We start from the raw sequence: 21801 nt of genomic DNA on the forward strand, positions 1-21801 counted from the left end.
CCTTTACAGCCGATGCCAGTCGTGTTGGAACCTTTTCATCGGATTGGATTAGATATTGTTGGCCCCTTGGAGCCCTCATCCAGAGGTCATAAATATATCTTAGTGATTGTCGACTATGCTACCAGGTATCCGGAGGCCTTTCCTCTTAGGTCTACTAGTGCCCAAAGTATATGTGATGCCTTGATACCCTTTATCAGCCGAGTGGGAATACCGAAGGAGTTTGTTACGGACTGAGGATCCAACTTTATGTCATCGGTGATGGAACAAGTGTGTACGATTCTACAAATGAAGCATTTAAAAACCGCTGTCTATCATCCTCAAACTGATGGCCTTGTAGAGAGGTACAATCAAACCATAAAACAAATGTTGCGTAAAACAGGAGAGCCGGGAGGAAAGAATTGGGACAGGTTGTTGCCATGGATACTCCTTACCTTAAGGAATACCCCACAGTCATCGACAGGGTTTTCACCCTTTGAACTTCTGTTTGGAAGATCAGTGAGAACGCTGCTCGATATTTTGAAGGAAAACTGGGAAGAGGAGCCGAGTCAAGAGATCTCCCTTACTGAATATGCCTACCAACTTAAAGAGAGGGTAGAAAAGTTACAGAACATTGCCAAAGAAAATCTGTTACAAGCACAAACCAAACAGGAATACTACTATAATCGAAACACTCAATTGAGAACATTTAACAAGGGAGATAAAGTGTTGGTCTTACTCCCGACGTCTGAGAACAAGATGCTGGCCGCGTGGAGAGGTCCCTATGAGATTGAAGAGGTCCTAGGTCCACTAACCTATAAGGTGAGACAAAATGACCGAAGATTCCCAACACAGACATATCATGTGAATCTACTAAAGAAATGGGTAGAACCTATAACGACGGTGGCAGTGATTAATACAAAGGAGACATCTTTCGAACCTTTTCCAAGGTTAAAAGAAGATCTAGGACTGGAAGCGTTAAACATAAATCAAGATCTATCTGAGTTACAGAAGAAAGAACTCCTCGAGTTGGTAAGGAGATTTGCAAATACTTTTTCTTCCTTACCGGGGAGAACGAACATGGTGTGTCATCGTATTGTAACTCAGCCAGGAGAAGTAGTAAGAATTAGACCCTATAGAATTCCAGAGACAAAACTCCAATCTATCAACAAGGAGATCAAAGAAATGTTGGGGATGGGCGTAATAGAACCCTCTCATAGTGAATGGTCATCACCTGTAGTAATGGTGCCGAAGCCTGACGGAACGGTTCGTTTTTGCATGGACTTTAGGAAATTGAATGAGATTTCCAAGTTCGACGCCTACCCTATGCCACGAATAGAAGATTTACTAGACAAGCTAGGAAAAGCTAAATTTCTAACAACTATAGATTTAACAAAAGGATATTGGCAAATACCGTTACTACCCGAGGATAAAGAAAAAACAGCTTTTGCCACACCATCGGGATTGTTCCAATTTACAGTCTTACCTTTTGGGTTACATGGGGCACCAGCAACATTTCAAAGGCTCATGAATTCAATTCTTAGAGGACAGGAAGAATATGTAGGAGCATACCTTGACGATATTATTGTCTTCAGTCAAACTTGGGACGATCATTTAACCCATTTGGGAAATGTACTTAGACTATTACAAGAATCTCGTCTACACATAAATCCAAAGAAAACTTTCATGGCTAATTTCTATACTAGATATTTAGGATACTTTGTAGGACAGGGGATGATTAAACCACAAGAAGACAAGCTGAAAGCCATAAAAGGCTTACAATTTCCTACAAATCTCCGACAAGTGCGAGCCTTTCTTGGTTTTATTGGGTACTATAGAACGTTCATCCCCCATTTTTCAACAATAGCAACACCTCTGACAGATCTGTTGAAAAACTCGTCCAGCAAGAAGAAGGGCTGGTATACAACAGAGACAATGAATGCATTTAATAACCTAAAGAATGCTTTATCTGAAAAAGCCGTTTTAAAATGTCCAGATTTCTCAGCTCCGTTCTTCCTACACACAGATGCCTCTGGAACTGGTCTTGGAGCGGTATTGTTTCAGGGGCAAGATGAATCAGAAAGACCCATACTTTTCATAAGCAGGAAGCTCTTACCGCATGAATAACACTATGCTACAATTGAAAAGGAATGTCTTGCAGTGAAATGGGCCATAGAGACATTACGCTATTACTTATTAGGAAGAGAGTTTACACTGGTGACTGATCATGCACCTCTTATATGGTTGGCACGTAACAAAGATATTAATCCCCGAGTACTGAGATGGTTTTTATCACTACAACCTTTTACGTTCAAGACAGTTCATCGTCCAGGAAAATTAATGGCCCAGGCAGATTTCTTATCCCGGAACAATTCCCTTACCAAGCGTAAGGGACTAGAGGGGAGGGTATGTGATAAAAATGGAGCAGATTCTATAACAAGGACACCAGCTGGCTCAGGCTCTGTTAATACTAGGCAGAAAGACCATATGAAGGGTTAATTGAGGATATCTGATTGAAGGGAGTAATTGACAGGTCATTGGGCCAATCACAGAGAAGCTTTGATTGAGATGAAGTTTTCTGACAACAATTGTCCCTTCTTTGTTTTGTTTGTGTTTGGTTGCCAGGAGACCGAAGAGGAGGATTTGAAGAGCGACGGTTTGAACTGGGCTTATTGAGATAGAAGAAGAAGAGAGGGGAGTTGTGCTGTTGCACCGAGTTAACCAGAAGTTAATGAAACTAATATTATATGCGATCGTTTGAAATCGCTATTCAGTTTGTCCCTTGTGAAGGCGAGAGAAGCCGAAGAGGGGGAGAGTCAGCGCAAGACGGAACAGCTGATCTGCCGAAGGGAGTAGCTGCGGCGAAGCTCGTACAGACGGAGACCGCGCTGGGCCGAGCAGCTGATCACCCGGTGAGCCTCCCGAGGATAGAAGTTTCGGTCATCGGAGACCGTCAAGACGAACAGCTGATCTACCCCGGGAACGCCGAAGGAAGGAGGCGCGGTCATCGAGAGCCGCGAAGGCGAGCAGCTGATACACTGCCGGGAGCGTCGAGGGGAGGAGTTTCGATCAGAGGAGGTCGCGCTGAGTGAAGCGCTGAATGACAAAACAGACGTGAGAGACAGAGTCGAGGTCGAGTGGAGCCATACAGAAGCAATTAGCTGTAACCGGTAAGAGAGAGAAAAGGGGTGTATTTTAAACGGACATGAGACGAAATTAAGGGGAGTGGCTAACTCGAAAGGACTAGTACAGTCACTATATAAATGAACAAAGGGGGAAGAATTGATACCAGATGAGACGAAGGTACAGGATGAGGAGTGAAAATAAAATAGAATAAGAAGAATAAAGGTAACAATCTACCTCATGTGTAATCCCCGACAATGTAGTTACAGAAAGAAGTATATATGATGATCTGAGCTATATTCTCTTAAAGACTTTAAGGAATAAAAAGAGACTTGTTCAGTTAAATCCAATAAGGAACTCTTGACAGAATAAAAACTCTATTGTTTCCAAAAATCCGATAAAAGACAGACACCCCTATTTAAAGTAAGAGAACGAGTAATTTGCAAAGACTGTAAAACCACAGAGAAAAGAAGTGAATCTGAGTATATGATAGGAGAAAAGACCCAAACAGTATTATAGACTTCAAAGAAAGGAAGACACGAAGATTAACAAAGACTTACCTGAAATCTTCTGTCCCGTTTGGCCAGAAAAACTCTGTCCTCACCAGAAGACGCATCGGGAGACCACCTGTATCCTTTCTTTTGGTTTCTGAAAGAAAACATAGAAAAATTAGAAGAGTTATATGTTGATAATAAAAGATACCTTGGGAACAAGTTAATATACAATCTCCGTTTAACTGTGTTTATTTACAATTATTGTGTATAAACATCACACTCCTCCAGTGAAACTACCCTGCCCATACAACATGCTTTCACAGAACAGGGGCCAAACGCTGCACCCATGCCCACACACCCTTAACTTGGCAGCCTGGCTCCTGAGGTCATAGAATTTGGTCATTTTCAGCTCCCTCAGAGATGCATGGACATTCTCAGAGAAGCAAGGAAACCGAACACTCGTTACTGCTACTCTAGCAAGTGGAAACGGTTCATCATCTGGTGCAGGTCAAAGAGCATGAACCCTGTTGACTGCTCTCCCACACAGACTGTTCTATACCTGACTCACTTGTTAGACTCAGGTTTAGTCTTTAATTCTATTAAAGTTCACCTAGCTGCACTCTCCGCCTACACTACGTCTCAACATAAGGTGTCATGGTGGAAAGTTCCAGTTATTAAATCCTTCATGGAGGGAGTGAAAAGGATTCACCCTCCTATATCTAACCCAGCTCCCGGATGGGACCTGAATGTTGTACTAACCAGGCTAATGGGCCCCCCTTCAAACCCATGCATAAAGCAACCCTTAAGTACCTCACTCTTAAGACTGCTTTCTTAATAGCTATCCCTTCCATTAGGAGAGTGAGTGAACTACAAGCGCTCTCTATAATAGATCCCTTTGTAACAGTTTACAAAGATAAGGTGGTTCTACACACACACCCTAGGTTTGCACCGAAATTCAATTCAAAATTCCATGTCAACCAGTCTATAGAACTACCAACGTTCTTTCAAAACCCATCAAACTTGTGACAAAAGAGCCTACACACACTTGATGTGCGCAGAGCGGTCATGTTTTATATGGAAAGAACTAGACCACTGAGAAAGACTAATCAGTTCTTCGTCTCAGTGGCGTCAGGAAGAGAAGGAGATGTAGTTTCCAAATCCACTATATCTAGATGGATTGTTCAATGCATCACTCTCTGTTACACTCTTGCTAAGAGAGAACTGCCCTTCAAGCCTAGAGCACATTTTACCCGAGGCACTGGGACATCCATAGCATCCATTGCAAATGTTCCCCTTGAGTCCATTTGCAAAGCGGCAACCTGGAGTTCTGTACACACCTTTACAAAACAATATTGTCTAGATGCCCATTCTAGATCTGATTCCCAGGTGGGACAAGGGGTACTAAGAACTCTTTTCTCTTCTGTTCCTTCTCACAACCCACCTCCAACTCCGGGTACTGCTCGCTAGTCTATGCACAGCATGTGATTCTAAGCAGATTAACAAACATCAGAAGACATGCATTACTTACCGTAAAAGCATTTCTGATGGTTGTATCTGCTTAGATTCGCATGCACCCACCCTTCCTCCCCGCTCGGATGGAAGGAACATAGACGTCTTATTACTTTCTCTCTCTTTTCTGTACTCACTCACGTTAGTCATAAGGCTCCCTCATGGCAGAAAAAATACAAACAGTGGGACCTCGATGCGTGAGGGATTTTGGGTACGCTGCACGTCACTATAGGGATAGTATTACAGACACACCTATGTCGACGTTCCCTTTTCGTCTTTCGAAAAACAAGATGCAATACTCTGCAGTGACCACTGGATGTCGGACTATGCACAGCATGTGAATCTAAGCAGATAGATCCATCAGAAATGCTTTTACGGTAAGTAATGCAGGTCATATTTGCCATTTGAGGTTAAAATGGCTGTGACATCATCCACTCCAATAGGGTTTGAGGGACATCCTGCTTCTTGTTTTCAGAGATCATATTTCTCACATATGAGGAGACTCTCACTGGGTTTGGGAGCCTTACAGAATTTTAGAAGAGTGTAAGGAAGGCATGGTATCGAAGTAAGACAGACACAAGGGACCACAGTTCAAGGGTGTTTATTGAACATTATCAAGGGTGTGATAAACACCTATCTAAACCTAGATCTACTGATGGGAGCAAGCTACGACCATCGAAATAATAATAATGCAGTCAGAATGAAAGAGCCTATACTAAAAAAAAAATATTGCCACTCCTTACTGCTACTTTACAGATAGTGTGGGATAATGTTCATGAAAAAGAAAGAAGTGTTCACAAAATGATAAGTCAGGATACTTGCGCCCTTGGCTCTCCTTCCGCACATTTTCAGCACAGGGCAAGGTGGTTCACTCAAGCAAAGCACACTCTCTGGCTACCTTGACACGAGGATACAGTTCTAAGTACAACATCAGGACCTTCTGTGCTCAAGTCTCTTTTCTATCAAAGTCTCTTGATTCGGAGGGCATGATGCATAAAACAAAAACAGAACATTATTTTCTTTTTATCACTGTATGATATGGGTGTCTTTCCCTGGATCCCCCTCAGCTGGGCTCAGATCCCCTTATTTCACGTTTCTGAAAATTCCTTCTTGGGTGACTCACGGTTTACCCCGGATCCCCCTCCGCTGGTCTCAGATCCTTTTCACAAACAAAAAGTTAAACATTGGATCCCCCTCTTCCGGGCACAGATCTGTTTGTTTAACCATAACAAGGTTCAATTTGTCTCCCTCAGCCGGGTTCAGACCAATTGGCTTTACTTTATACTATCAAAGACTTTTGAATATGGACAGGGTTTAACAAGACCTGTTGCATGCCCCCTTTGATGCAAAGTTCTCTTTTTCCCAATGCAGTTGCCATCCAGTTGGATACTTAACAGAGACCTTCGAATGAGCACCCATGTGGCGCCAGACTACTCTGTGCATGTTATCTTTATTTAGCTTTTTCAAGGCACATTCACTCCTTTAGCTTCCACTTGATTGTGCCTCTCATCCCAGGCACTTCAAACACTGTTCTTTATGGATTTCTTCATACAATGTTGCCGCTTGCAACCTTGGTTAAAACACAAGCTGATTAAGAATCGTTTTTTCCGACTCACTGGCTGTGCTGCTTTTACTGGTGTGGCTTTCTTGCAGGAGCCAGGACAGTACCACAGCGGCAATCACTCCTCCCAGCCTGGGTTATCGACATGGGAGAACCCCTGATACCTTTGATGCACAATGTAGGCTTGTTCAGCTTCAGTTCCTGGTGTTAGGTTTCTCACTTTCCAAGGCTCGTAAAAGTAGCAGTCTCTAGAGGTCAAGGGTACTTCCCTCCTTGCAACCCTCTCTGGTCTTGCCGCCTTTCTCCAAGTGTTAAATCGCCACCTTGGAGCTGCTGCTTCCTCGTGTTCTTTTCCTCGCTCAGAGTGTGCTTTCGTGCTCCGCCTTTTATCTGTGGGGAAGTGTGATGGAAGTCAGGTGGGTGTAATGATTAATAATTGCCTGACCTTTCCTGACCAGGTGGGACCTGTCGGGTATACGGCTCTGGTGTTAGTCTGTTGTCGCTCACAATGAACTGTCTGTAAGAAAGTGTTTGGGTCGGGAAAGGGGTGGGGGGTTCAGCTTCTCGGATCCTACCTGGTAGGATGGGGAAAAGGTATTACAGGAAAGGGGATACTGCATCTTACCGTTCGGCGTCCCACTTCCACTCCAAAAGACCCCTCATCCATGTGATCTCCCACACTGGTCCACCTCTAGGAACTGGATCCAACAGCGATGGCCGTGTCCTGGCCACCTGAATGAGAGATCACTGTAGACTAGTGGATGAGACACCTTCAGGTTTCTCACAAGAGGAAGGGTAGGGTTTCAGAGTAAGACGGTCTGTGCCTATGGGGCCGGATAATAAAAGCATTTGTTATATTCATACTCAGCATTACACATATATACCCTCCTCTCTGGTTTACAATAAGACTTAGGAATGACTAATAAATGCTTATCCTGCAATCACAGGTATTTGACCAGCTGAGAAAGGATCTTACACATAAAGTAAGACCATGGCTGCATTTAAGTATAAGGCATAACATCTTAAAAACAATCCATTGATGAACAGAAGAGCAAGCTAGTGTAACGAATGCTTGAAGGAGGAAATTGAGGAGGGTTTATGTAATGTGAATATAAGCTGAACGGGTACATTTTGGACAGCTTGAAGGTGGCTCGAATGATAATGGGAAATGCCGGCATTAAGAGAATTGCCTTAATCAAGACAAGAATTGATGGAAGCACCCTCCGCTAGAGCCTGATCTTCATTGGACAACAAATCTTCTTCCTGTTCTCCAAGACCATCGCAATGTTTTATCTGAACAAACAGAGCACACTTGCTCCTTGCATCTGGCAGAGAGCCAGCTGTGGCACTGGGTAACTGTGTGTTCAATTTTCTTGTAACTGTACAGGTTCAGTGGGTGATCAATACAGACGCAATCGGTCTCCATCGTGTTCGTCCATACTCTCATGACCAGTCGCTGAGCCGCCACATGGTTCAGACTTTTCCTGCAGTAAGGACTCCCTCTTGTAGACTTGTTTGCAATGAAATGGAATGCAAATTGTCAGTCTTAGGCATCCTGGAAGAGCATCAGTCAGAATTCCATTGGGGCAGCTGTCTATTAAATTGGTTGGGCATGTGCTGGTGGCCTCTGCCTTCCCTCTGCCGCCGGTCATTCACAGTGTTCTTCAGATGTTCAGGCAAAACAAGCATTTAGAAATCTTGGTTGCACCAGCTTCTCTGGCCTCTTCAGCTCTGGCACTTCGATAAGCTTTTTATGCCAAACAGAGCATTTCTAGACTTTCCTCTGAGTAAAGACCTCCCGTTTCAAGGTAACTGGTTGATTCCGCATTCCTCGCTGCCCTTGCTCAGCTGGATAGCGTGGGTCCCTAGAAACTAGTTTATGCTCCAAAATGCATTTCTAGTCCAACCGTTTAGATTATGGGCTTGGTCAGGGTAGATTAAACCAGGAACAGTGCAAAAGCAAGGGCATGTCTTCTTCTCATTGGGCTTTGGATAAGAAGATTAACCCTTGATTGAGGCGATGCACAATGTTATGCCACTTAGTTCCCGCTTGGAGGCTGTTGGATTTAAAATTGATTATTGTGGGTATTATTTGCCAGGTATTGCAGAGGAAGTGAACAGGCTTTAACATGTGTTTTTCTTTGCATAACAAAGCAATTCAGTGCTTGATGGGCATCTTCAGCGGTAGCCCCCAGCCCTGTTTGAGCACCCCTACTCTTGGAAACCTTTTGAGCATATGGCTCCTAGCCACCTTGAACTCCTCTTTTGGAGGACTGCCATTTGGTTGCTGCCAGGAGGGGTGAGCTCGCTGGATTTCCCAGGAGACTTCCTGCTGCACATTCTTCCAGATCCAAGGAGGCGTCTTTAGCTTTCCAAAGGCATGTGCTTGTAGTACTGATATGTAGGTAGACCACATGGGTTACCACTCCACATGTGTTTTGCAAGACAAAAGACTCCTTCACATGGGTACTAATTTAAATGAACATTATTATAGAACTATTAAAAAATGAAGCCCGAGTCATCTTATAGCATGTGGTGTCCCTTGCTTCGCCTCTCACCCATGACGCGTTGCCAAGGCAACCATCTTGCCTCCTAGATTTAAAGTGGCAGTGTGCAGAAAGTGTGTGCTTCTATGCATACATACCCATAGACATGCTGGTGACGTGCTAACACAAGCTCAATGAATATGAACCTGTAGCCACCAAAGTGACTTGGTGCAGTTTCAAGTGCATAAAACATTATATACACATGATAATATATGGCATACATTACTTAACTTAATCGTATTGTCAGGCTGAGAGTTATCCTGTGTCCGCGGAAGCTGCTGAACCCCCGACAATCCCCCTGAATTGTAATCCTCAGAGCCCGATAATTCTCGGCTCTGTTAACTACACCCCAAAGGGAAAGGGGGAAGTGGATAACATAAGAAACACCAGGCTGGCGACGTTCTGACTAGCTGATGCGGAACCTGCAGTGAATACATAAGAACATACAGAATCCTCAAATTACTTTACTACCTTTAAATTATGAAAACTTTATATCCTTAACTAATATGGAAAGAATCATACCTGGTTCTTCTCTTTTAAGATCTTAGAGAAGATTGGAGTAATAGCTGATAAAATCTTTCTACCTTTCTTGTGGCATTGAAAGTCTTGAAAATAACAGCAATTCCTTTGATTATTGAACTCTTAAGAACCTTGACTCTTGCCTTATAAACTGTTAAATGTTCCAGTCACGAAGACTTAGATGAATCCTGTTCTTTCTTTTTAATAAATAGAGTTCATAGTCTCTTGAAGAACTTGCAAACTTTTCCAAGTCCGTTGAAACATTTTCGCGCACACGCGCAAAAATGTACCTGCGCAAAACACGCATTGAAGAAAACACACTCCGGGGAAAAAACACGCGCTGAGGAACACACGCGCTGAAAAAAGTCACATAGCAGTCTTTTCTTACTCTCGCGTACATGCGCTTTAAACACCCGCGCTATGAACACACGCGCTGTAGAAATCACGTAGCAGTCTTTTCTCACGCACGCAAACTCGCACTATGACTACACGCGCAATGAACACACGTACTTTGAACACTCGCACTGGAACACACGTGCTATAGAAATCACGTAGCAGTCTTTTCTCGCGCACCGTACTCGCACTATGACTACACGCGCTATGAACACACGCGCTTTGAACACTCGCGCTGGAACACACGCGCTATAGAAATCACGTAGCAGTCTTTTCTCGCGCACGCATACACGCGCAATGAATTCACGCGCTGTAGTTTTCACGTAGCAGTCTTTTCTCGCGCTCGTGCACTCGCGCTACGATCACACGTAACAGTCTAACATTGCTTGCGCGCGTTTAAAAATTAAACGTTGAACTATAAACATAGTACCATCAGTTCTTCTTTGAATTTTCATTTAAAGTCTCCTAAAGTTTCTAATGAATCTGAGCAAAGATTTAAATATCCAAATAAAGTCACTTAGCTTAAGAATTTTTTCTTCTCCTAAAGAACTTCCAGAAACTCTCCTTGAACCTGAATTCTTCTCCTGAACAACCCCGCATAAATAGCCGCTCGACTGCCAGGATTTGAAAGTTCAAATCCACTAGGCCCAAGACTTCAGCAGGAGCAGGTACAGACACGTCCTCTCAGCTGGGGTTACGGCGATGAAAGGCAGAGAGTGACAGTTTAGAACGTTCATTGTTGTCCTGCAGTTCTCTCTAGCTAATCAAGGCTTCTATTGTAAAACTCCATCTTGCCTTTGGCCAGAGCCAGGAATCTGTATAGAATGGTCAAGGCCAAACCCACACAGAAATAATGGGAAATAATTAAAGGGAACCTAACACGAATTAAAGGAAACCTGATAAAAGTAATTAAGGAAACCTGACAGTGCCCCCCTTCTAATGCCCAGTCCCTGGGCCAATCTTATGTGGATTTTTAGCATGAAACTTAGCAACTAACCTAGGAGCATGTACATCAGAAGAATCTTCCCAGGTACGTTCCTCAGGTCCATATCCCTCCCAGTCAATCAAATATTGCAACCTTCCCCTCACTTTCCTAGAATCCAAAATTTTATTAACTACAAACTCCTCTGAAGAATCCTCCATAATCACAGGAGGGGGATGAGTTATAAACCTGGTGCCTGGACTAACGGGTTTCAAAAGACTAACATGGAAAGTGGGGTGTACTTTCAACTGCTTGGGTAACTTTAATCGTACTGCCACTGGATTTATGATTTTTTCAACCTCAAATGGACCTACAAATCGAGGACTAAATTTATTCTTCCCCTTATTTCTTAAATGTCTGGTAGAAAGCCACACTAAGTTCCCTACCTCATACTTAGGACCAGCTTTCCTTCTCACATCCGCACACCTTTTATATCTCAATTTGCCTTCTCCGAGTACCCTTTTTGCTTTATCCAAATTATTCTTCATCAGCAACAAACGTTCTTCCACTCCAGGATTTCCTGAATCTTCCAAAACCTCAAAACTCAGAAAACGAGGATGAAAACCACGTCCCAAATAAAAAGGTGACATTGAAGTAGCATCCTTATCACAATTGTCGTAGGAAAACTCAGCCAACCACACCAAATCAACCCATTCCTCACTAGCTTGTAGATAACATCTTAAAAATGTATCTAACTCCTGGTTGACTCTCTCAACTTGTCCATTAGCCTCTGGATGATACCCTGAAGTTAAACTAATCTCCACCCCCAGTTTTTTAGAGAAGGCCCTCCAAATTTTTCAGATAAATTGAGACCCCCTGTCTGAGATATCTTTACAAGGAAGACCATGCAACCTAACCACTCCTTGCAAGAATTTATGAGCCAGTTTTTCAGCAGTAACCTCTCCCTCCATCGGCAAGAAATGCGCTTCCTTAGTAAGAAGATCCACCACAACTAAAATAGTTGTACAACCTTTATCCAGGGGAAGCTCACTGATGAAATCCATAGAAATCGTGTGCCAAGGTCGAGGAGGAACAGGTAACGGCTCTAATAAACCATGCGGCTTCCCAACTTGACTTTTTGCCTGCGCACAGACTGCACACGTCTTGACGAAGTTCAAAGTATCTTGACGAACCTTCTCCCACCAAAAATTTCTACTAACTAATTCCAGTGTCTTCCTGAATCCTGGATGTCCAGACAAGATCAATTCATGGCAATTATTTTCTCTTAATTCAACTGTGGGCAAATAAAGCCTATTATCAAAAAAAGGAAGACCCTCCTTTAAACTCCTAGCTGGATCCAATTTCACCCACTCTTCCATCTTCTGTAATGACATAGATTGGCGAACTTCATTCAACACATCTATACCTTTAAAAATTCCAGCTAACAGAAAACGTTCAGGAGCAATAAGCGGTTCTGGTTCTTGAACCTCTTTCACCTCACTTCCAGGAAATTGACGGGATAGGGCGTCTGCTTTTCGATTTAAACTTCCGGATTTAAAAGTCACTACAAAATCGTAGTCTGCAAAAAATAAGGACCAACGAAGTTGTCGTGGTGACAAGGTTTTAGCAGACTTCAAAAACAATACATTTCTATGATCCGTAAGTACCGTAACTGTGTGCCTGGCCCCTTTAAGAAAATGTCTCCATTCTTCAAAAGCGGACTTGATAGCTAGCAGTTCACGATCTGAAATCATATAATTCATTTCTGCCATAGAGAACTTTCTAGAAAAAAAAGCTACTGGGTGTAACTGACCAGTTTTTTCATGTCTCTGTGAAATCACCGCCCCCATTGCTAGATTGGAAGCCTCCGCTTCCACAAAGAAAGGTTTAGAAACATCTGGATGTATCAAAATTGGACTAGTTGTAAATTTCTTCTTTAATTCTTGAACGGCTTTTTCAGCTTCAAGGTCCCATTAAAATTTTACTCCCTTTTTTAGCAGTCTAGTTATAGGAGAAACTAGTCGTGAAAATCCTTCTATAAATCTTCTATAGAAATTTGCAAAGCCTAAGAAACTCTGTATTTCTTTAACCTTTGTGGGGGTAGGCCACTCCTGAACTGCTTGTATCTTCTTAGGATTAATTTCCAAACCTTTTGGAGAAACTATAAAACCCAAGAATTCCACTGAATCTGCATGAAATTGGCTTTTTTCCAACTTGGCAAACAAATGATTGTCACATAGTTTTTGCAAAACCAGACGAACATGTCTCTGATGTTGATCCAAATCAGAAGAAAAAATCAAAATGTCGTCTATATAGACAACTACAAAAATATCCAAGAATTCTCTAAAGACTTTGTCAATAAAATATTGGAAAGCCGCTGGAGCGTTGCATAGTCCGAATGGCATCACCTGATATTCATATAGTCCGAACCTGGTCTTAAACGCTGTTTTCCATTCATCTCCTTCTTGCACACGCACTACATAGTAAGTTCCCCTCAAATCTAATTTAGTAAAAATGGGGGCTCCCTGAATTTGGTTAAGCATTTCTGAGATGAGGGGAAGAGGATACCAGTTTTTAACTTTGACCCTATTAACTGCTCGATAATCTATGCATGTTCGGAGGGTTCCATCTGGTTTAGGTACAAAAAATAAAGGTGACGCTGCAGGAGACTGAGAATGACGAATAAAACCTTTGGTCAAATTCTCAGTTAAATATTCTTTTAGATAGTCATTTTCTTTCTCTGTGAGAGCATATACTCTGCTACTAGACAAAATTGCTCCTGGCTCTAATTCAATTTTACAATTGAAAGTTCTATGAGGTGGTAATTCTCCTGCTACTTTCTCATCAAAAATATCCCAAAAATCTTGATAACATTGTGGAAGTTGTCCCACAACTGCTCCAACATCATGACCTCCAACTCCAGGAAACTAGAATATTTTCTCAAAACTTCACTCCTTTGAGTCACCAACAACCCCGCCCAAGCAGAAGCCTCCCCCGAGAGATAAGACAACATGAAAGTTACCTTGGAAGCATCTGTAGGAAAAATCTCAGGCTTACTCATGAAATGTAACTCACATTGAGTTAAGAACACCCTAAACCTCTTAGAGTCTCCTTGATAACATTCAGGGGGCACCAAGGGAACCGGCATTACTAAACTTCTAACTCCTTCACTAGCATGTGAGGGCCGTAATAAATGTGATAACCGGTCCTCTTCCTCCCTTACTAACACAGGTGGAGAACCTGAACCCCCAGCCATCTCATCCTCTCTCCTTGCTCCCATCTGCTGAATTTGTGCCACCTTCCCATTTAAATCATCCACCTTTTGACTAAGTGAAGCATTCTCACAACGAGAAATCTTTAACTCTTCCCGTAACTCCCAGATCAAAGATCCTAAAGCCTCCATTGAGGTCTCGTCGGGGTTCATGACAGCTCAGGCGGACTAAGGTTAATGGCCTTTCATTCTGTCAGGCTGAGAGTTATCCTGTGTCCGCGGAAGTTGCTGAACCCCCGACAATCCCCCTGAAGTATAATCCTCAGAGCCCGATAATTCTCGGCTCTGTTAACTACACCCCAAAGGGAAAGGGGGAAGTGGATAACATAAGAAACACCAGGCTGGCGACGTTCTGACTAGCTGATGCGGAACCTGCAGTGAATACATAAGAACATACAGAATCCTCAAATTACTTTACTACCTTTAAATTATGAAAACTTTATATCCTTAACTAAAATGTAAAGAATCATACCTGGTTCTTCTCTTTTAAGATCTTAGAGAAGATTGGAGTAATAGCTGATAAAATCTTTCTACCTTTCTTGTGGCATTGAAACTCTTGAAAATAACAGCAACTCCTTTGATTATTGAACTCTTAAGAACCTTGACTCTTGCCTTATAAACTGTTAAATGTTCCAGTCAAGAAGACTTAGATGAATCCTGTTCTTCTTTCTTCTTTATAAATAGAGTTCATAGTCTCTTGAAGAACTTGCAAACTTTTCCAAGTCTGTTGAAACCTTTTCGCGCACACGCGCAAAAATTTACCCGCGCAAAACACGCATTGAAGAAAACACGCGACGGGGAAAAAACACATGCTGAGGAACACACGCGCTAAGAAAACACGTGCTGAAAAAAGTCACGTAGCAGTCTTTTCTTACTCTCGCGTACATGCTCTTTAAACACCCGCGCAATGAACACACGCGCTGTAGAAATCACGTAGCAGTCTTTTCTCGCGCACGCGTACTCGCGCTATGACTACACACGCAATGAACACACGTACTTTGAACACTCGCACTGGAACACACGCACTATAGAAATCATGTAGCAGTCTTTTCTCGCGCACACGTACTCGCGCTATGACTACACACGCTATAAACACACGCGCTATAGAAATCACGTAGCAGTCTTTTCTCGCGCACGCGTACTCGCACTATGACTACACGCGCTATGAACACACGCGCTTTGAACACTCGGGCTGGAACACACGCGCTATAGAAATCATGTAGCAGTCTTTTCTCGCGCACGCATACACGCGCAATGAATTCACGTGCTGTAGTTTTCACGTAGCAGTCTTTTCTCGCGCTCGTGCACTCACGCTACGATCACACGTAACAGTCTAACATTGCTCGCGCGCACTTAAAAATTAAACGTTGAACTATAAACAGAGTAACATCAGTTCTTCTTTGAATTTTCATTTAAAGTCTCCTAAAGTTTCTAATGAATCTGAGCAAAGATTTACATATCCAAATAAAGTCACTTAGTTTAAGATTTTTTTCTTCTCCAAAAGAACTTCCAGAAACTCTCCTGTAAACCTGAATTCTTCTCCTGAACAACCCCGCATAAGTAGCCGCTCGACTGCCAGGATTTGAAAGTTCAAATCCACTAGGCCCAAGACTTCAGCAGGAGCAGCTACAGACACGTCCTCAGCTGGGGTTGCGACATTGAAAGGCAGAGAGTGACAGTATAGAACGTTCATTGTTCTCCTGCAGTTCTCTCTAGCCAATCAAGGCTTCTATTGTAAAACTCCATCTTGCCTTGGGCCAGAGCCAGGAATCTGTATATAAAGGTCAAGGCCAAACCCACACAGAAATAATGGGAAATAATTAAAGGGAACCTAACACTAATTAAAGGAAACCTGATGAAAGTAATTAAGGAAACCTGACACGTATTTCTGATGCTTGTATCTGCTTAGATTCATATGCTTTGCATAGGCCGACATCTAGTAGTAGGTGCAGAGAAGTGCACATTAAGTTTTCGAAGTTCGAAATGGGACGTATCTGAATGTTACAAACAATGTCATACAAAATAGTATTCTGTGAGTAGGACAAATTCTTATTCATCTTATGCACAGCAAGGCTTTCTAAATAAAAGTATTGAATGCCTTGAAAGCCCCCCATTGGCTATTTACCCTGTGAAAGCCTTTAAATAGCTCACATATACAGTAGGGCGTCTCAGAGCTGCACACCTAAGAGAAACAAGAGGCTTATTCTATCCGGGAGGTTTTGTGTAACCTGTTTGTTGAGGCCTGTCATCTCATCCCCAGTGTTTTTTCTCTATAATCTGTCCCACCACGCTGGCAGGGAGTGTGCGACATATGAGTTAGGCGCCCATTCAGAGCTCCCACCCTGCGACCCCATCGAGCATATGCTAGTGCTTTTAAATGAGTGTTTGTCATTAACATGTGGCCATTGGCAATTGGGGCCCTGGGGCTGTACATTTAGGGAAGGGCACGCTCCTCTACAGAGGATCCTATACTGTACATTCTGAAGCTGGTGTTCCACCATATAAAGTGGTTTTCCAGGCTGGCAGGCTGCAGGAGCAAGTTTACCTACAAGTTGCGAAGAAGGGAGGGTGGCCTAAGAGTCCCTGGCTCACCAGAAAGGTAACACTTCATGATTACATGATTTCGTGTTTGGATTTTAACATGTCTGTGATTTTATGCCAGTTGTGGTAAAGGTTTGTGAATTCATGCCTGACTTTTTAAGAGGTTTACCAGCTCTGTGATTTTGCAACAACATTCAGAGAGATCTGGTGTTTCATTTCTTACTTGCTGTTTTTTTGATTGTTTTGTTTATTCTTGACAGACTCTTAAGCAGGTCTTTAATTTCATCCCCAGTTCTTAGAGAGGTCTGTGCTTGTGGGCCGATCTCACAGGTCTGTGATTTTTGTGCAGTGCTCTTAGAAACTGATATGGGGGGGAAGTGTTCACAGAAAGAAAGGTTCTAGTTAAGTTCTGAATGTAAATCAATTTACAGTAATGCCTTTCTGGAAATTGGGCGTCACAGATCAGTAATAGAATACAGGGGTACTATTGCATGCAGCCAGCATTGTGAGCATGGCTGCTTGCGATACAGAACAAGCACTGACGTTTCCCTTCAATGGATCTTCCCTTTGATTTCTCTCACATTGAGCGACCAGCAAGCAAATGACCCCTAGCAAAGTCTAACCCTGTAGAGACCAGAGGCTGAAATGAAAAGTTGATAATGCGAGAGGTGGAAGAGGCAAGCTTTTTGCTACTTTTCCTCTCAGGCTGGGCAGTGTCAAGCAATGGAGGGACCAGGGCCTCACGTCATATGGCTTTCCTGCAGCCCTGTTGGCCATCGGAGCACTGGCCTGATGGGGAAAAGCCCTGCTTTCCTGTAGGTCAGTCTGCCTCTGAGTAGAATGAATCCAGACCCAGCTGGACAAGACTTGTCTCCAGAAGGTGACCAGCCCATATCTGCTTGCATGAGATATGTACCATCGCATCGGCTCTGGTGCACTGCAATGACTTTGACTGTTTCCCCCATGTTCTCCTGCCACCCTTTAAACTCTTTGCTTTTCTTGCCTCTTTTCCCCATTTCTCACCTCTTTTCCCATGGACCCTTGACAGGAGGAGTTAGAGTTTGCTGCGATGAGGATAGAGGCTCTGAAGTTAGCTAGGCACATAACCCTATCCGATGTGCAGGTATCGTGTTCTGCCTGCGAGTGCTCCTGCTCTGTGTGTGTGTATATGTGTGTGTCAAGGCTTATGTGCTGGTTTTACTGGCCTGTCCCGTTCTCTGCTTTGCTGTTTGAAGCCCAAGGAACTCTTGCAATGTAGAAATCAGACATCCCTGGGGTGGTACTACTGTGTACAAGCTTACAGACCCACATCACCCATGCCCATTCCTGGACAGCCGACCTGGCATGTTTGGAGACCTGTAGATTTTTCCCAGCTGTAGAAACTCTCAAAATGCACTGGGCTAATGCTGTTGCTTTTACTCTGTCTGTAGGGGGCCTGGTTGATGGCATCATAACACTGATCGCTCTGAGGGGTGCTGGACTGATGACTTCATAACACTGGTCCCTCAGAATGGCCCTGTACTGATGGCATCATAAAGGCTGGTCTTCCTGGGGGGTGCTTTGCTGATAACATCGCAAACACTAGTCCCTCGGATGTATGTCGGCTTGGCATGGTGGGGAGGACAGTTACATATGGTTGAAAGAAAGGCCATGTGTTTCCACGCTGGCAGGAAAGGCTGCCGGGTCTTCTTTAGGGCAACACTGAAGTAAAGGGGCCATACACTTAATGGGACAATTAAAGTATGTTTATTTCACATACATCTATATAGTACTACTGATAACTGTTAATAGGTAATAGAGATACACAAGGGGACATGAAACGCAATGTCTCTTCTCTGCTTCTCCTTTCCAACTGCCTCTCTCCTGTATTCCAAATCGGAATCCCTCTCTTGTCCACCTTGCTCTCGCTCCTCGTGCCTTCCTCACTTGTTGTTCTATTTACACATGTTGTATGGCATGAATTGGAGACACTACACATCCCTTTCCCTTATAAAATCAATATACAACTTGTTTTAGTTCACGTAGTCTGAAAGATGTCTCGGTCGTCTGTAGCTCCTCCCAGTTCTAGACTCCTTCCTGGTTCCTTCTGGATGATTGTCTGAACGTTTTGCCAAGGAAGACATATTACAAAACAACCTACTCCTCCTATCCTCTTCCCATATATCACACTCATTTCTATTTCTAATCTCACTCTCTTTCCTTCTCTCTCTGCTTACCTCAGTCACTTCATCACAATCCTCCTCCAAGCATTCATTCCTTAGAGTCATCACCCTCTTGTTATTCCACACTCTGCCATCCTAGGTTTTTAAAGCGTGCTAAAATACCTCTACCACTCTAACAGGTTTAGCCCATTGACATCCCTCTTGTCTCAGGTTCAATGGAAGTTTTATTCTCACCATGCTCCCCACTTGAGGTTCACAATTATTCCTGAACCACTTACAATCATGTAGCCTTTTATTATTTAATTGTCTCTGTTCAATACTATTTTTCACCCCATCCAGATTTACTTCCTTCCCTGTTACAGAACTCATCCAGCCTGGAAACATTTTTGTATTGGCTTTCCTGGCCCTACTCAGTTCAAAAGGAGAAACCCCTGTGGTGCTGTGAGGGGTAGTTCTATGAGCTAACAGGGTTTCTTTGACAACTTGTTTCCACTCCCTCCCATTTGCCCACGCCAACTTAATAGCATCCTTTATTATTCTATTATATCTCTCCACAATGCCATTGGTTTGTGAGTGGTAGATAGCACAAAACTTATGATTAATGGACCTTTCATTCAGATAACTCTCCATTTCTTTAGATTTAAACTGTGAACCGTTGTCTGTTAGTACCTCTTGGTAATACCCTTCGCTCTCACACAGTTCTTCCATAAATTTGATAACTTTACGTGTGGCAACTTGTGGCATGAACAATATTTCAACCCATCTAGTTAACATGTCAATGATCACTAAACAAAAAGTAGAACATCCATCACTCCAAATTGGGCCAATCACATCCATAGCAATTGTACTCCACGGACTTTCAGGGATCTCTCTCATTACCATCGGATAACTAGCACCCATGCATACTTTATCACTTTTGGAGCAAGGGTTACACTTTCTGACTTGGTCTTCAATCTGGCAATCACATCCGGGCCACCAATAGGAATTTCTGATCCTCCTCTTTGTCTTTACAATGCCCTGGTGACCTTCGTGACCCATCTGCATTATCTTCTCCCTTAGTTTGGTAGGCGTTATCATCTTGTCACCCTTCATGAGATATGCACTTTGCAAGTATAATTCTTCACATACATCCCAGAATGCTTTGACATCTGGGCGAACCATCTCATTCTTCCTCCATCTTCCTTCCTTGACATTCTTTACAACATCTATTAATGTTTCATCCTTTTCCATCTCCTCATTCCACTCCTGTTCTGAAATAGACTGGTTCGATACTACTCTTGTTCTTCAGGATCATCTTCAACATCCTGCAGTCCAGTCAGACGCGATAGACAATCCGCCGTATTATTCTTCGATCCTGGAATGTGTATAACTCTGAAGTTGAATTCTTGTAATCTGGAGACCCATCTCCTGATTCTGCTTGACACTTTATCCAGACCTTTGGTATTAAAGATTTCTACTAGTGGCTTATGGTCTGTGTGCATACTAAATTGGACTCCCCACACAAAACTTCTGAATTTTTCTGTGGCCCATTTTATTGCAAGAGCCTCCTTCTCGATAGTGGCATAGTTCTTTTCTGCCCCTTTTAGAAGTCTGGACACAAAAGCAATTATTAATTCTTGTCCATTGTGGTATTGCGATAATGATGCACCGAGCCCCACTTCACTCGCATCAGTTGTTATTATGGTCTTCCTGGCCTCTTACAAAACTTTGAAGCGCCGGAGCTCTAGCTAAGGCTTCTTAGATGAAACAAAATTCCTTTTCACATTTCTTGTTCCACATAAACTTCTTATTCATTTTTAGTATTTCCCTCAATTCCACTGTATGATCCGAATAGTTTTCTATAAATTTGGCATAGTATTCCGCCATACCCAGGAATGTTCTGAGCTGTTTTTTGTTGCTCGGCGCATTCATTGATCTGATGGAGTCCGTTAAATCCTTCTTTGGTTTGATACCTTCTCCAGATATTATGTGTCCAAAGTATTCAATTTCCTTTCTGTTTAATTTGGATTTTTCTTTACTCAAAACCATTCCTGCCTGGTGGAGCCTCTGCAGTACTCTATTCAATCTCACATCATGCTCCTTTTGATCATTTGCGTAAACGAATACATTGTCCTGAAAGAACACCACTCCTTCCATATCTCCCAGAATCCTTTGCATCACTCTCTGAAAAGCTGAGGCTGCCGAGATTAGACCAAAAGGCATTCTTCGAAATTGGTACAGGCCTTCCGGAGTAATGAAAGCCGTTAGACATTTGGAGTCATCATGTAGTTTGACTTGGTGATAGGCAGCCGTAAGATCTAAAGTAGAAAAAAACTTTGCCGGTCCTAGGGTAGATACTAGTTCCTGTATGTTGGGTAACGGGTGCCTGTCCGGAATCACGCACTTGTTCAACTCTCTCATATCAACACACAGTCTTACTTTTCCTGTGGGTTTCCTTACTACGACCATCGGTGAGACCCACTCTGCAGCGTCGATCCTCTCAATGATATCTTGCTTTTCCAATTTGTATAGTTCCTCCTTGACCTCAGTCTTGACAGCCAACGGTACATTTCTGAGTTTTTGGGCTATAGGTTTCGAACCTAACTTGAGCAGTATGTGATGTGAAAATCCTTTAAGACACCCAATCACATCCTCTTTGAATATTTCGTCTTTCATTTTCTGGACATCCTCCATGTTAGTCCCATCAATTTGATAAAATGCATCATCAGCATTTGGATCTAATCGCACCTTGAGCAATTTCTGATGTGTCCAACTAAGCAACGCTGTTTCCCCTCTCTTGGAGAC

General features: G+C 43.0%; 1 protein-coding gene across 9 annotated transcripts in view; it reads left to right on the forward strand.

Annotated features, from left to right (window-relative positions):
• TACC2 (transforming acidic coiled-coil containing protein 2) overlaps positions 1 to 21801 on the forward strand; it is a 984629-nt gene that overhangs the window by 799777 nt on the left and 163051 nt on the right. For 6 of the 9 annotated variants that reach the window (XM_069611973.1, XM_069611974.1, XM_069611969.1 and 3 more), the window contains one exon: positions 17904 to 17978. The exons of the other annotated variants lie outside the window; for them this stretch is intronic. In XM_069611973.1, coding sequence (XP_069468074.1) covers positions 17904 to 17978 — 75 coding nt within the window. The remainder of the gene's footprint in view (positions 1 to 17903; positions 17979 to 21801) is intronic. 9 annotated transcript variants of the gene reach the window in all.

Source organism: Ambystoma mexicanum, chromosome 8, assembly GCF_040938575.1.
Source record: "Ambystoma mexicanum isolate Mex_15411 chromosome 8, UKY_AmexF1_1, whole genome shotgun sequence".
In the NCBI taxonomy this organism is placed as follows: domain Eukaryota; kingdom Metazoa; phylum Chordata; class Amphibia; order Caudata; family Ambystomatidae; genus Ambystoma; species Ambystoma mexicanum.